The sequence below is a fragment of the Gallinula chloropus genome (genome assembly GCF_964237585.1).
Source record: "Gallinula chloropus genome assembly, chromosome: 25".
Lineage (NCBI taxonomy): Eukaryota > Metazoa > Chordata > Aves > Gruiformes > Rallidae > Gallinula > Gallinula chloropus.
Window position 1 is genome coordinate 5,640,776 of NC_140110.1, and position 16,676 is coordinate 5,657,451.

Here is a 16,676-nt window from a genome sequence, read left to right on the forward strand (position 1 = left end):
GAACATCGAGGTATCTCTGTGAATGGGGTGTCTTTGGAGGTGCCACTGAGATGAGGGGCAGACAGGGCTCAAGTCAACTGAATTTGTGCCTTTCCCTGTGGGTCTGGGGGCACAGGGCTGTGCAGGGGGGGTCTGGTCTTGTGGGGAGATTGTGCCCTGTGAAGATCCGGGCACAGTGTATGGGTGGGAAGGGGAAGGTGGTGGTTGAGTTTGGAAGAGGTGCTGCTGGCTGTGGGGTTGTGAATAACCCAGTGGGGTTAGAGCTGAGCACCTCCAGCATGGGGAAAGCCTTGGGGACCAATGTGAGCCTGACATTGCCCTGAGGACAGCTTGGAAGGATACATCATGCACACTGGTTCCTGGGAAGGAGGAACCTCCAGACCTGTGGTCTAGTGTTCAGTGCTCTCCTGAAGGTTTCCATGTTTGTGCTTGCAGGGGCTGCAGAGGTGAGGCTGGAAAATGGTGGTGGACGCTGTGCTGGAAGAGTGGAGGTGAAACAACAGGGACAGTGGGGGACAGTGTGTGATATCGGCTGGGACATTAACGATGCTGCAGTGGTCTGCAAGCAGCTGGGCTGTGGGGATGCTGTTGCAGCTCATGACTATGCATACTTTGGGCCAGGATCTGGCCCCATTTGGATGTACCGTGTTAGGTGTGATGGCACCGAGTCTGCCCTGTCTGAGTGCACAAACGATGGCTCAGGTGAAGAGAACTGTTATCACAGCTGGGATGCTGGAGTGACATGTTCAGGTAAGGGGCCAGCTGGTCACCACCTTTGTGGCCACGATGGGGAAGGGAGCTGAGTGTACCCTCAGGGCAGCAAGGGGCTACTGGAAAAGGGCCTGGTGTGGCTGGTCACTGCTGAGTTGAGACTGTCATTGATGGTTTCCCTGGTCTCTGAGGAAAGCCCAGTGGGAACCTGTCATTGCCTGACCCCTAATGTGGCTCAGCCCATGCTCCATGGCTGCCTGGTGTAGGGAGATAGATGTGTTCAGGAAAACCTGTCTGGAAGCCATGAGGACCTCATAGCAGCTCCCATGATATGCGCAGCTCCAGGGAAGGAACAAAGGTGGCCAGGGCTTTTCGAGTTATGTTCCCTGGTAGATAGGAGTGTCCCAAAGCAGAGGAGCTACTCAGAGGGGAGGAACAAAGGGATTAGGACGAAGAGCAGGGTGGCCCTTGGCTACCTCCTGCCTCTTACAGGGTCACTCCATGAGATGTAGGCAGAGAAGGCTGCAGCATCCAATAGCACTTGGGCCCATCACCTCGGGCCAGAGAGCTCTGGGTGCTTCAGGGCCTGGGGCTGATGCCCAGCAGCCCAAGGTCTCTAGAAGAGCAGCAGTTTATCTGAGCAGTGCCTGTGGCTGTGGCTGTGGGAGAACAACCAGACCCCAGTGCTGTGCTGATTTCTGGAGAGCAGGGAGGGGCTCTGGTGTGTTTGTACCATCAGCACCCACTGGGAGCTGCTGGGATGGTTGTGAGGCTCTTGGCCTGTAGCCACCTGAGAGATGGGGTGAGACATGCTCAGGACAATGCCAGAGGGCTCTGGGAACAAACAGGGGTCTTTGCTTGCTCCAGGGTTTGTGCGGCTGGTTGGAGGGGGCAGCCCCTGCTCAGGACGAGTGGAGATCCGTGATAAGAAACAGTGGAAAACTGTCTGTGACTCAGACTTTGGTCCCAAAGCCGCTGACGTGGTCTGTGAAGAGCTGCAGTGTGGGGTAGCCCTGTCCATCCCTGGGGCAGCTCATTTTGGAGAAGGTGTTGGTTCCATCTGGGACAGAGAGCTGCAGTGCTTGGGGAATGAATCCTTTCTGGCCTTCTGCCCCACAGGGTCCCACAAGGACCCACCCTGCACCCACGCCAACGATGCCAGTGTCATCTGCACAAGTAAGGACTCAGGGTGGGGTGTTGAATGCTGAGGATGAGCTGGGGGGAGGGAGCAGGATGGGGACAGGACACACAACTGGGTTTGAAGGCAGGAGGGGTGAAGAGCACCAATGCCCCTTTTCTCCTCTTCCTCTGTCCCCAGGGTTCAGGCTGGTGAATGGCAGCACGGCTTGTGATGGGCGGGTGGAGGTCCAGGTGCTGGGGACCTGGGGCACCCTCTGTGACTCCCACTGGGACCTCTTGGACGCCCACGTTCTCTGTCGCCACCTCGGCTGTGGGTTTGCCGAGTCCCTTCCTGGAGGAGGGCGTTTTGGGAGAGGCACCGGCCCCACCTGGAGAGAGTCATTCCACTGTGATGGGACAGAAGCCCAGCTGGGACAGTGCCCAGTGACTGCCCTGGGAGCCTCCCCATGCTCCCATGACAGGGACGCTGCTGTCATTTGCTCAGGTGAGTGCTGGGAAAACAGCGTCTTACCCCCATTGTCCCCTGGGGTGTGACATGGCCACCCAAAGCAAGGGACCCCATGGTGGGCACAGGGTGAGCTTCTCCCTGGAGAAACCCTCCCTTCACCTGGAGTGATCTGGAGAGCTTGATCTGCTCCCACTGAACGCTCTGAGGTGGGAGAGCTGACACTGAACAGGGTCAGACATCTCTGCCCTCCTGGGGCAGGGGTCAGTCTCTTGAGCCACCAGCAGCCTTGGGGTCAAACCAGCTCCCAGTCCCTGAACCCAGGGCTGCAGAGGGGCAGAGATGTTGGGGTGTCCCATGTATCAGCAGTGCCAGGGCTCAGGATGAGGAAGGCTTCTCCTGGTGCTGCCCATCCCCAGGCCATCCCACCATCTGCTGCTCCCTCCTGCAGAAGCTGCCCCATCTGCCTCAGCAGGGACATGTTGGGGTGTCTGTGCCCCACCAAGAGCAAAGAGAGTGTCTTGCCCAGCAGGGCTCAGTCCCTGGGAAACCAACCATGAGAAAAGCTGCTCCTGAAGCTCAATGTAGAGTGCTTGGGGCAGGCAATAGGTCTCAAGGGCTCCATCAGGCTTCTAGAGCCTGGAGAGGCACGGCAGGTCTCTGGGCTCTCTGGTGCTGCTGAGGCTGGGCCATGGCTGCTCTCCCCAGGCTCAGACAGCTCCGGGGCCCTGCGGCTGGTGGGTGGAGGCAGCCGGTGTGACGGGCGAGTGGAGATCTTGCAGCGCGGGACCTGGGGCCGAGTCCTGGATGACCAGTGGGACGTGCAGGAGGCCAGCGTGGTGTGCCGGCAGCTGCGGTGTGGAGAGGCAGAGAGAGCCTACAACCCCCCAAAGCCCGAGAGAGGGACGGGTCCTGTGGGGCTGCGAGGGGTGCGGTGCGCAGGGCATGAGTCCAACCTGACCCTCTGCAACACCTCCCTGCCCGAGAGCGCGCTGGCAGCCGGGATTGCCGAGGACGTGGGGGTCGTTTGCCGGGGTGAGTGGCACTGCAGGGACCCCCAGGCTCTGGGCTGGGTGGGCACCATCCCCTGACAGCAGCTGGGCTTCTTCCTGCTGCAGGGAGCCGTCGGGTGCGGCTGGTGAACGGGCCCGGGCGCTGTGCAGGCAGAGTGGAGATCTACTACCGGGGCAGCTGGGGGAGCGTCTGCGATGACGGCTGGGACCTGCCCGACGCCGCCGTCGTCTGCCAGCAGCTGGGCTGCGGAGGGGCGGTGGAGGCCGTTGGCTCTGCTGGCTTCGGGGAAGGCGCCGGGCAGGTCTGGCTGGGCAACGTGAGCTGCTCGGGGGCCGAAGCTGCTCTCTGGGACTGCCCGGCAGGGCCCTGGGGGCAGCCTGACTGCGGGCACAAAGAGGACGCCGGAGTCGTCTGCTCAGGTCTGTGCTGGGAGCTGTGCTGGGAGCCCAGGGACAGGGGAGCTTGGGACAAGGGGAGAGCTGGCAATGGCTGCTGCTGAGCCCCTGCCCAAGCCCATGCTGGGGACACCCACGCACAGGTCCTCTCTGTCCCACATGGCAACTCTGGGGAGTTTTCCCCAAGGGTTAGCGGGGAGGAGAGGGTTGTCTGTCTGTCAGGGGCTGCCAGGGCGACTGTCTGGCCATGCATTTTCCTTGTCTGGGGGCTTCAGGGGCACCCCTGATCCTACAGCCCTGCACCATCCTGTTCCCTTTGGTGTCTCTCCTCGCAGAGTTTGTGGCCCTGAGGCTGGAGAAGAACGACAGCTGCTCCGGGCGCCTGCAGGTTTTCTATAACGGGACCTGGGGCAGCGTTTGCTCCAACTCAATGACTCCCCAAACGGTGTCTCTGGCCTGCAAGGAGCTGGGCTGTGGGGATGCAGTATCCTTGGATCCATTCCTGACTTATGGAACGCTGCCTGGCCGTGCCTGGGTGGATCGTGTGGAGTGTGGGAAGAGTCACAGCTCCTTCTGGCAGTGTCCCTCCACTCCCTGGCACCCACAGTCCTGCACTGACCTGCGTGATGAGACCCACATCACCTGCCAGGGTAACTCTGAGCCACCTGGGCACCAGCATCCCCAGATTCTGCTCAGTTTTGGGCAGTGTCAGACACAGACAGAGCCCACAGGGGCTTTTCCTTTCCATGCCAGACCCTTCTGCTTCTGGTGGTGGCACAAAGGAGCCTTCAGCTCTCGGACCCCACACATTCAGCAGCAGTGGGCAGCCAGGCTGCCAGCAGAGCCTGGGGGAGGCAGAGGTGTCTGCAGGAGAGGTCTCAACAGAGACCCATCAGGGCTCCAAACAGTGTCCCCCATCCTGCCCTCTGTGAACCAGGCTCCCTTGGGGGCTGAGCAGTCAGGGTCCCCCACATTGCTGGGTGTGTCCCCTGAGTGACCGGGGTTCAGCTGCTCCCTTGAGCAAGGTGACTCAGGGATGCACAGGCAGAACTCAGCCCCGCTCTCTGCCACACGACCCCCCTGCTGCAGCCCCTCACCACGGCATTTCCTTCTACAGACAGAGAGACAAGAACGGCCCCAACCCTGGATCCCACGTGCCAAAACTCCAGGAGCTGCACAGGTAGCTGCTCCTCTGCAGGCCTCTCTCCCCTGGCAGGGCTCTGCCTGCTGCCCTGGAGCCCTGAGGGGTCTCTGCCTTCTCCAGACAGGGAGAAGATCCGTGTGGTGGGAGGCGAGAGCGGGTGCTCGGGCAGAGTGGAGGTCTGGCACCGCGGCTCCTGGGGGACGGTGTGCGACGACTCCTGGGACATGCTGGACGCGGCGGTGGCGTGCCGGCAGCTGGGCTGTGGCCCCGCAGTGTCTGCCCTGGGCGAGGCGGCGTTTGGGAAGGGGACGGGCCCCATCTGGCTGGAGCAGGTGGAGTGCCGGGGCACAGAGCCGTCTCTGCAGCACTGCTGGGCCCGGCCCGGGGACAGCGGCGCCTGCCGGCATAAGGAGGACGCTGCCGTCAACTGCTCGGGTGAGCATCTCCCGGGGGCTGCACTGTCCTGCCCGTGGCCCCGAGCAGGGCCCTGGGCTCCTGCCTGGCCACCCCTGAAGGAGCAGCCCCACAGGAGGGCCAGTGTGTTGGGATGTGCCAGGGAGGTCAGAGAGGAGGCTCCCCGGGACCTGCACACCCAGCCCCTCAGCACGTGTCCTCCTCCTCCTCTGCAGCTGTTTTTCAGGGTTCTATACTGGTTTGAGGGGTGCTATACTGGTTTTGGGGTGTTCGTACTGGTCTGGGTGGTACATTCTGGTTTTCAGGGGGGTCTATACTGGTTTGAGGGTATTCTGTACTGGTTTTATTGGGGGTTCATACTGGTTTGAGGGGATTCGCTACTGGTTTGGGGTTCTATACTGGTTTGGGAGATTCTATACTGGTTTTGGCGGTCCATACTGGTTTAGGGGAATTTATACTGGTTTGTGAGGTTTTATACTGGTCTTAGTAGTTCTATACTGGTTTCTGGGGTTTCATACATGTTTTGGTGTTTTTACTGGTTTTAGGGCATCTATACTGTGTTTGGGTAGTTCTGTACTGGTTTGGAGGGTTCATACTAGTTTCGGGGGGTATATAACGGTTTTTTGGGGGGTTCGTACTGGTTTGAGGGTGGGTGCATACTGGTTGGGAGAGGCCCATGGCAGTCCCACCAGTATTTCCAGTAACCACCCCACCAGTATCCCCAGTAACCAGCCCCTCAGTATTCCCATTACCCAGCACAGCAGTATCCCAGTTAACCCACAGCTCTCCTTCTCCTCCTCTGCAGCTGCACCCAGGACCACAACACCAACCCCCCGAGCAGGTAACCTGCCCTGTGTGTCAGCGCCGGCTCTTCCCAGGGCCAGGCTGTGACCCACAGCCAGGGGGAAGGGGCTGCTTGCCAGGGTGGGACTTACCGAGGTGGGATGTCAGTCCCCAGAAGGGTGGGACCTTCCCCATCACTCACCCCTGGGGTCCCTTACCCCGGTGTCACGGGGTCAGGACTGTGGTGTCACAGCCCCCCACCTCTCCCAGGCCTGGGGCTGCTATTTCTGGCTTCCTGCCTGTGCAGATGCCACCCGGGGCCGTCTGACCAGCAGCAGGAGAGAGTCCTTGCTTGTCATCATCTGCATCATCCTGGGAGCCCTTCTCTGCTTGCTCCTGGCCCTCCTGGCTGGGCAAGCGTGGAGCGCCAGGGCTGGGCGCAGAGGTGGGTTTGTTCTCCATGGTCCCAGGTGAAGATGGGTGTTGGCAAGGCCAGGGGTGCTGTGGGGTGTCAGTGAGTGGTACAGGCAGAGCTGGGGGGACAGGAGTGTGTGCTGCCCACAGTCCCATGTGTCACCCCATTGACTGCCTGACCACGGGCAACCAGCAGGAAGGGGGAGAGAGAGTCCAGACATGGGGGGAGTCAGGGATGGGGCCGGGAGAGAAATGGCACAGCTGGGCTGGGGAGATGAGATAAAGGGGGATAGATGAGGATGTAACGCTGGGAGTGCTCTGGGGAGATGGGGAGGGGGCTCTGGGAGTGTGAGATGCTGGGACAATCATTGGGCAGCACCTTCCATCCTTTCAGCATCAGGACCCCTGGTTGTTCTTCCATCCAACCCTTACCTCCCCCCAGCAGGGCAGGGGCTGTGTAATGGATCCACTGGGCAGAGAGTGGACAGCTCCAGGGGAGAGGAAAGGCAGGAGCTGCTCCAAGCTCAGCACCAGGAACAGGATCCAAGGTCCAGAGGGGCACAAGTGCTGTCTCTGAGGGAGGGTGTGAGGGTGTTGCTGCCCCTGACCATCTCCAAGGGGACTTTACCCTTCCTGAGGAAGTGGCAGGAGTGAGAGGACAGCACAGTGGGGCTGTGCTGTGGGACAGTCCTGGGCTGAGCCAGGGGAACAGGGCTGGGGGAGCAGATCAGGATCCATCCCTTCCCTGCCCATCCCTGAGCCACATCCCTGAGCCAGCCCTGCCTCTGTCTGCAGCCTCTGAGCGAGCCTGGGAGCCCTTCCCTGAGGCCCTGTACGAGGAGATCGGGTACAGCCCAGCATTGGAGAAGCAGCCAAGGTTCAGCATGTCAGGTGGGTGTGGGTCCCTCATGGGGGCCATATCTCTAAGGCTCTTTCCCCTGGCCCCCACCTAAGACTGACCCCCTGCAGCCCCCTGGCCCAAGGTCCCTGCAGCACTGGGGCTGTGGGTTCTGTGGGGAGAGCAGCCAGGTCTTGTTGTTGGAGAAGAGCTTCATCCTCACCAGCTCATCCTGTCCCAGCCAGTGGACAGCCCCTCACTGCATGTCTCTACATCCCATTGTCACCTGAGGGGTGAGGGAAGGGGCTGTCCCGGGGCAGCTCTGGGAGCCCCTGTGAGTTGGGGTTTTCCCAGGAGAGCGAGGAAACTCCTGACCCCTCATCCAATGCAGCCCGGGCTCGGTGGGTCCCCTGTCCCCAGCAGCACTGAGCACAAGCTGGGTCAGCAGAACTCACCCCATAAAACTTCCATCACTTCTCTCCAGGCTCCTACTCAGAGGGGTCCCTGGGCAAGATGCAGACCCACTATGAGGACATTGAGGAGGAGGATGGTCCAGGATCAGCACCAGGTAATGGGGGGCAGGAAGGGGTGGATCTCTCCTCCCTGCACACTGGTGATGGACACCAGTGTCACCGTGAGCAGCAGGGGAGGAAATGGGCAGGGGAATCCTCTGGTGCTGCCAAATCCAGTGTCTGAGGCCCATGTCCCTGCCCATCCTCCCTTCCTCTGCTCTGCAGGATGTGTCTTCTCTCTGTCAGCATCTCCCCTCCCCTTTCAGACATGCCTGTCCTGCCCAGAGGTGACCCAGCAGATGGCTATGACGATGCCAGGGAGGTTTCTGACCCTGAGGAGGATCCTGTGTCTGGGCAAGGAGACTGGGAAATGCCCAGGGCACCAGAGGATGGAGCTGGTCCCAGGGATGCACCTGGAGGTGAGAGGGAAAGACAGTGCTGAGGGTTCCTGGGGTGCCAGATGAATTGCTGCCGTACTGGGAGCCCAAAAATCTGCAGTGGGGGAACCTGCCCTGGGAGATTTCCTTGCAGGAGTGGGGGAGGTGGGGGGTTGTTGAAAGAGGGAGGTTCACTGGTGAGAAGGGAGGAAGGTGATGTACAGGTCAGGACGGGCACCTCATGGGACGATCACTCAGTGGGCTGCCTTGCTGCTTGCAGGGACACACCTGCACCCCCAGAGACGTGCTGAGGCCCCTGGAGCTGAGGGAGATGCCTGGTCCCCTCCCCAGGACAGCACAGGCTATGACGATGCTGAAGAGGTGTCTCTGGCACATCCCCCTGAGGACACCAAGGCTGTGACACCAGAGCTCAGTGCACAGCAGCCCCTGAGCCCTGGGCCAGCACAGCCTGTCCCGGCCATGCAGCTGGGTGCAGCCAGGAGGGAGGAGAGGTCTGTGCAGCTGGGAGAACCCTGAGCACCAGGGACCCATCTCCCTTCTCCCAGGGGCAGCAGAAACAGCCCGGGGTTTGCTCTCTGTTTATTCTCCTGTGGTCACTCTCTGCCTCCCCACTTGTTCCAATTAAAGCCTTTGGGGTAGGAAGGGGTATTTTTCTCCTTCTCAACTCTGTGGGAGGGAACTCCTCCTCCCCCTCCTTCCTCACTGACCCTGGTGTGTCTGGGATCTTTCCTCATGTTCCCCCCTCCTCCCTTACCCCTGTCCCAGTCTGGCATTTGTGCCCTTTCTAAACCCACCCTCACAGAGCAGCACCCCCTCTGCTGATGTGCTCAGCTGATGGCAGCAGTAGGGCTGCTGCAGGGCTGCCTGGACATGGGGGAACCAGAATGGGGAGCCCAATTTCCCTTCTCACTGGGGCTCCTGCTGCCTCTCTGCTGCCAAAGCCACTGATGTGGAGTCCCACACAGAGTAACATCTCTGCCACTGTCAAGAAACCCAAAGGATCCTCTGGAGGGGGAGGGACACAGAGAATGCTCTGACACTGAATAAAGGGTTGGGGTGACCAGTTGAGGGTTGGGGTGACCAGTTGAGTGTTGGGGTGAAAGGGGTTGAAGCTGGAGGGAAACGGTCAAAGCCGGAGGCCAATGGCCAAGGGTTGGGTCAACTGGGTCAACTCTTGATCCAACCATCAAAGACCCTGGGATGGGTTTTCTGGGAAGGGGCTGGAGATGGTTTGATGCCCGATACGCATCATCAGTCAATGACGATGACACGGCCACCGACTACTGTGCCAGAGATGGTGGTGGTGGTGCTGATGGTGGTCACCACCCCATTGCCATGTCCCCACCTCCTGGCATCTCCCCAGCGTCCTGGCACAAAGATCCAGGTCTTGTTCAAGCACAAACTCCAAAACCATTGGAATTTCACCCAAATTCTTCCTGGAATCCCGGCCACGACTCACCCAGCTTCACCTCTGCTCACTGCAGGATGTTCTCCATGCCCAAGGAAACAGGAATTCCCACAAATCCTCATATCTCCACCAAAATCCTCACGTTTCCCCCCAAATCCTCTATTTTCCCCCTAAATTTCCTAATTCTCACATTTTTCCCAAAATTCTTTCAAGGGAAGAGACTGTTACCAAGACTGTTACCAAGGATGGGTGCCACGATGAGAGGGAAGATGCTGCCAATCAGTGTGACTGATAAAGCAACTTCAACTTCATGGCAAGCACACCCTTCCTTTGATACTGTTCCTACCACGTGTTGTACTTGTCGTATTCTAATTGGCTCTTAGCTAAAGGTTACATTTACATACTCCACCCATCTGGCAGCCTGGGAATCATGTCTCTTTCTCAGTCCCAGGAGCACTGAATCCTTATCACACCTCCTGCTCCCACATCTTGTGGCCTTGCTGCACGAGACACAAGAACACCCTGACCGATTGGTGACCCTTCTGTTCTCACCAACACGGTGTGGGGCCTGGTCTGACTGAGCTACACAGGTGACTGCTTGGACAGCTGCTCCACAGGCTCATGGCCTTGCTTCTCAAGCCATTCTGCAACACCCAGGAGGCCAGGAAGGACAACAGCATCTTGGCTTGTATCAAAAACAGTGTGGCCAGTAGGTCTGGGGAGGGGATTGTGCCCCTGTGCTGGGCATTGGTGAGGCTGCACCTTGAGTCCAGTTCTGGGCTCCTCACCATCAGAAGGACATTGAGGTCCTGGAGTGAGTCCAGAGAAGGGTAATGAGGCTGGGGAAGGGGCTGGAGGGCAAATCCTGTGAGGAGCGGCTGAGGGAGCTGGGGGTGTTCAGCCTGGAGAAGAGGAGGCTGAGGGGAGACCTTCTCCCCACCTCCCCTGCCCTGCCAGGAGGGTGCAGAGAGGTGGGGGATGGTCTCTTCAGCCAGGGGACAGGAGATGGGACAAGGGGAAATGGCCTCAAGCTGCACAAGGGCAGGGTCAGATCAGATATTAGGAAGAAATTTTTTACTGAAGGGGTTGTCAGGGCTGGAACAGGCTGCCCAGGGAGGGGATTGAGTCACCTTCCCTGGATGTGTTCAAAAAAAGGGGTAGATGAGGTACTTAGGGATCTGGTTTAGCTTAGGATGGGAACAGTTGGACTTGATGATCTTAAAGGTCTTTTCCAAACTTGTGATTCTGTGATTCTTTTTAATGTTTCCATAAATGACCAGACAACAGGACTAGAGTGTGTCTTAAGTACATTTGCATGTGACACCAAATTGGGAGGAGCTGTTGACTCTGTTGAGGGTGCAGAAGCCTTGCAGAGACCTGGACAGGTCAGAGAGCTGGGCAGTCACCAACACCATGGAGATTAACAAGGGGAAGCACCAGATCCTGCACCTGGGAAGGGGCAGCCCTGGCTGCACATACAGACTGGGGGGTCAGACGCTGGAGGGATTTGGGGGTCTTGATCGACAGCAAGTTGAACACGAGCCAGCAGTGTGCCCAGGCAGCCAGGAGGGCCAAGCGTGTCCTGGGGTGCATCAAGCATGGCATTGCCAGCTGGTCCAGGGAGGGGATTGTCCCGCTCTACACTGTGCTGGTGCAGCCTCACCTCAAGTGCTGGGTGCAGTTTTGGGAGCCACAGTACAAGTGGGACATAAAAATATTGGGAAGTGTCCACAGGAGACAATGAGGATGGTGAAGAGTCTGGAGGGGAAGTCTCATGGGGAGAGGCTGAAGTCCCTTGGTTTTTTCAGCCTGGAAAAAGGAGGCTGAGGGGAGACCTCATTGCAGTCTGTGGCATCCTGAGGAGGGGGAGAGAAGGGGCAGGTGCTGATCTCTCCTTGGTGGCCAGTGATAGAACCTTAGGGAACAGCATGAAGCTGTGGCAGGGGAGGTTTAGGCCAGATATGAGGGAGAGGTTCTTTACTGAGAGGGTGGTCAGGCCCTGGAACAGGCTGCCCAGGGAAGGGGTCACAGCACTGAGCTTGACCAAGTTCAAGAAGCATCAGGATGATGCACTCACTCCAGTGCTCTGACTTGGCTGGCCCTGTGTGGAGCCAGGAGTTGGACTGGATGATCCTTATGGGTCCCTTCCAACTCAGGAGAGTCTATGATTCTGTGACCATGACTGAAATCACCACTTAGCAGTGGATCTGCACAGCAGTGCTTCTGGTGGCTCTCCAGATTTCCCTTCCCCTTGGACCATTCAGACACCTCTCAACCATCCAGCTGCTGCTCTGAGTTTCAGGGAGTTAAACCCTTGCCTTTCTGGCAGTTGTCTGACTCATTCAGGGGAATGCTCTGGTGCTGCCAAATCCAGTGTCTGAGGCCCACGTCCCTGTCTATCCAATTCCTCTGCCTCTGCAGGACGTGTCTCCTCACTGTCAGCATCTCCCCTCCCCTTTCAGACATGCCTGTCCTGCCCAGAGGTGACCCAGCAGATGGCTATGACGATGCCAGGGAGGTTTCTGACCCTGGGGAGGATCCTGTGCCTGGGCAAGGAGACTGGGAAATGCCCAGGGCACCAGAGGATGGAGCAGAACCCAGGGATGCACCTGGAGGTGAGAGGGACAGACAGTGCTGCGGGTTCCTGTGGTGCCAGATGAATTGCTGCCATATTGAGAGCCCACAATCTGGCAAAAGACCAACCTGCCCTGGGAGTTTTCCTTGGGGGGGACCCTTGGTGGAAGAGGGAGGTAAACATTTCTCCACTGGTGAGAAGGGAGGAAGGTGATGTACAGGTCAGGACGGGCACCTCATGGGACGATCACTCAGTGGGCTGCCTTGCTGTTTGCAGGGACACACCTGAGCCCTCAGAGACGTGCTGAGGCCCCTGGAGCTGAGGGAGATGCCTGGTCCCCTCCCCAGGACAGCACAGGCTATGACGATGCTGAAGAGGTGTCTCTGGCACATCCCCCTGAGGACTCCAAGGCTGTGACACCAGAGTTCAGTGCACAGCAGCCCCTGAGCCCTGGGCCAGCACAGCCCGTCCCGGCCATGCAGCTGGGTGCAGCCAGGAGGGAGGAGAGGTCTGTGCAGCTGGGAGAGCCCTGAGCACCAGGGAACCATCTCCCTTCTCCCAGGGGCAGCAGAAACAGCCCGGGGTTTGCTCTCTGTTTATTCTCCTGTGGTTACTCTGTGCCTCCCCACTTGTTCCTATTAAAGCCTTTGGGGTAGGAAGGGGTATTTTTCTCCTTCTCAACTCTGTGGGAGGGAACTCCTCCCCCCCTCCTTCCTCACTGACCCTGGTGTGTCTGGGATCTTTCCTCATGTTCCCCCCTCCTCCCTTACCCCTGTCCCAGTCTGGCATCTGTGCCCTTTCTAAACCCACCCTCACAGAGCAGCACCCCCTCTGCTGATGTGCTCAGCTGATGGCAGCAGTGGGGCTGCTGCAGGGCTGCCTGGACATGGGGGAACAAGAATGGGGAACCCAATTTCTCTTCTCACTGAGGCTCCTGCTGCCTCTCTGCTGCCAAAGCCACTGATGTGGAGTCCCACACAGAGTAACATCTCTGCCACTGTCAAGAAACCCAAAGGATCCTCTGGAGAGGATGGGAAACAGAGAATGCCCTGACACTGAGGGAGTAAAGGGTTGGGGTGACCAGTTGAGTGTTGGGGTGAAAGGGGTTGATGCTGGAGGGAAACGGTCAAAGCCAGAGGGCAGTGGACAAAGGCTGGGTCAACTGGGACAACTCTTGATCCAACCATCAAAGACCCTGGGATGGGTTTTCTGGGAAGGGGCTGGAGATGGTTGGGATCGCCCGATACGCATCATCAGTCAATGACGATGACACGGCCACCGACTACTGTGCCAGAGATGGTGGTGGTGGTGCTGATGGTGGTCACCACCCCATCGCCATGTCCCCACCTCCTGGCATCTCCCTGGCATCCTGGCACAAAGGTCCAGGTCTTGTTCAAGCACAAACTCCAAAACCATTGGAATTTCACCCTAATTCTTCCCAGAATCCCAGCCAGAACTCATCCAGCTTCACCTCTGGTCACTGCAGGATGTTCTCCATGCCCAAGGAACCAGGAATTCCCACAAATCCTCATATCTCCACAAAAATCCTCACGTTTCCCCCCAAATCCTCTATTTTCCCCCTAAATTTCCTAATTCTCACATTTTTCCCAAAATTCTTTCAAGGGAAGAGACTGTTACCAAGACTGTTACCAAGGATGGGTGCCACGACAAGAGGGAAGATGCTGCCAATCAGTGTGACTGATAAAGCAACTTCAACTTCATTGCAAGCACACCCTTCCTTTGATACTGTTCCTACCACGTGTTGTACTTGTCGTATTCTAATTGGCTCTTAACTAAAGGTTACATTCACATACTCCACCCATCTTGCACCTTGGCAATCATGTCTCTTTCTCAGTCCCAGGAGCACTGAATCCTTATCACACCTCCTGCTCCCACATCCTGTGGCCTTGCTGCACGAGACACAAGAACACAAGAACAAGTTGAACACGAGCCAGCAGTGTGCCCAGGCAGCCAGGAGGGCCAAGCGTGTCCTGGGGTGCATCAAGCATGGCATTGCCAGCAGGTCCAGGGAGGGGATTGTCCCGCTCTACACTGTGCTGGTGCAGCCTCACCTCAAGTGCTGGGTGCAGTTTTGGGCACCACAGGACAAGAGGGACATAAAAATATTGGGAAGTGTCCAGAGGAGACAATGAGGATGGTGAAGAGTCTGCAGGGGAAGTCTCTTGGGGAGAGGCTGAAGCCCCCTGGTTTGTTCAGCCTGGAGAAAAGGAGGCTGAGGGGAGACCTCATTGCAGTCTGTGGCATCCTGAGGAGGGGGAGAGAAGGGGCAGGTGCTGATCTCTCTTTGGTGGCCAGTGATAGAACCTGAGGGAACAGCATGAAGCTTTGACAGGGGAGGTTTAGGCTAGATATGAGGGAGAGGTTCTTTACTGAGAGGGTGGTCAGGCCCTGGAACAGGCTGCCCAGGGAAGGGGTCACAGCACTGAGCTTGACCAAGTTCAAGAAGCATCTGGATGATGCGCTCAGTCCCGTGCTCTGACTTGGCTGGCCCTGTGTGGAGCCAGGAGTTGGACTCGATGATCCTTATGGGTCCCTTCCAACTCAGGAGATTATATGATTCTTTGACCATGTCTGAAATCCCCACTTAGCATTGGATCTGCACACCAGCACTTGTGGTTGGTCTCTAGATTTCCCTTCCCCTTGGACCATTGAGACACCTCCCAACCATCCAGCTGCTGCTCTGAGTTTCAGGGAGTTAAACCCTTGCCTTTCTGGCAGTTGTCTGACTCATTCTGTCTTTAGCCAGCTCTTGAGTTGTGGAGATTTCACAGTCTCCTTCCTCACTAGAACATCTCTCACAGGGTTAAGCTTTGTGGCAGGTGAACCTCACTGGTGGCAGATTGCACTTGGCATAGAGTGAGGAGTGTTTGATTTAATGGTGAATCTTGTCAGGTTTCTTGTGTTGTTGGGAAAATAACTCCCTCTGTGCTGCCTGTGTGCAGCCAGTTCTCTAAGGAAAGCAGGGGAGCTAGTACAGAGGGGCTGTAATGCCCCACTGTGGAGTGCAGAGAGAGACCTGATGTAAGGACAAGGGATGCAAGTCCCAGTTGGCTGGTGAGAGTCATGGTGGGCTTGTGGAGATGTGCAGCAAGGGTGTCCCCACTGCCTCAAGGGACCGTTTTTCAGACCAGTCCAGACCTCTTTAGGAGACACCCTGGATCAATCTCAGCCAGAGGTTGTCACCTCTCCTCTACAGTGAAAATAATAACCTACACCCTTAAAAAGAAATCAATTTTACTCTGAGCTCCCTTTGAAACAGCTCCAATGGTCTGTCTATCTCTTGAAGACTTGAAGATCTTTACATGAACAGACATAGCTCGTTAGGGCTTGCTTGTTAGTTTAATGAGCCCTGGGGTGCATTTGGTGCTGAGTCCTTTGAAGTGCCCTCTCTGCAGGAAGTCTATGCCCAGTATGCATGGAGCTGCAGATCATCAGGATCACACTAAATCACCTCTCACATGGCTTATCCCCTCAGATAATGGATATCTCTCTCCATGGTCATCCACTGGTCTGGCCAATACACAACATCTTCAATGAACTGGTACCTTGCCCTTACACTTGATAGAAGTCACCTCCAGAGGCTGAGGGCTTGAGCCTTCCTTCCAATTGCCTTGTTACTGCCTCCTCTCTGGACAGGGATCCCAGCTGCTTGGCCTCCCTGCCTTCTCCCTGCTGCGTGCCCCATTGTCCCAGCATGGCAGTAGCCAGGTGATGATGTGCTCCCCTGGCAGGCAGCTGAAGTCTTTTCTCATGTCTCTCAGCTCAAGGACAAGGATCGGGTTATAACCTCTGGTATTGCCTCTTCAGGGCCTTGCAGTGGTCCCAGTTCATCATCATCTTTCACATGAGGACTGATTTCTCCATGTATTTCTTCTTCTGGATAGAGGTGACTGACAGTCGTACTGGTTGGCTGTCTGGATCAGCTCTGGGGTTGGCCTCTGAGGTTTGAGTACCCATGGTGCTTGTTGGGGAGACTGCAGGAGCTGCACTTTCTGAGGTCCAGGTAGCTCCAGTGCCTGTTGTAAGGGATGTTTCTGGCTCAGCTGTGGTGTTGGTGTCTGAGGCCTGTGCAGCCACAGTGACTCTGGATCTGTTTTCCTTGTCTAGGTATTTTTTCATGCCCTCCCACACCCCATGCCACCCCTGACCCTTCAGCCCAGGGAAGACCTCTTGGCAATATTCTTGGAACAGTTGTTGGTTACACAGAGGTCCAGACAGACATTCAGGAGAGAGAGCAAGACACGTATGCTGGTCTGAACATCCCAGGGATAGTCAACATTCTCAACAGATGCTGTAAAAAGCCTAAAGGGAAAAGGGGAGGAGAAAGCACCCCTCACCTCATCCTCTACTGTTATCACAAATCTTCAGACTTAATATTAGGCACCAAAAAGGGCTGTGGTGCTTCAGCTCCAACCAGTGACTGAGAAGCACATGCCGCTCACTCACTCCCACAGGAGAAACAGA

At 57.3% G+C, this 16,676-nt stretch overlaps 1 protein-coding gene across 1 annotated transcript; it reads left to right on the forward strand.

Moving 5' to 3' along the window:
* Window positions 1-786: 786 nt before the first annotated feature.
* Window positions 787-9,908, forward strand: LOC311200912 (scavenger receptor cysteine-rich type 1 protein M130-like; the record flags this gene model as incomplete). The annotated part of the gene is made up of 12 exons (XM_084275215.1): window positions 787-805; window positions 1,579-1,887; window positions 2,030-2,339; window positions 3,015-3,331; window positions 3,415-3,729; window positions 4,041-4,355; window positions 4,795-4,885; window positions 4,974-5,284; window positions 7,256-7,351; window positions 7,783-7,866; window positions 8,077-8,164; window positions 9,830-9,908. 12 exons carry the CDS (start codon window positions 787-789, stop codon window positions 9,906-9,908), a joined length of 2,334 nt encoding a protein of 777 aa, XP_084131341.1.
* Window positions 9,909-16,676: the final 6,768 nt, after the last annotated feature.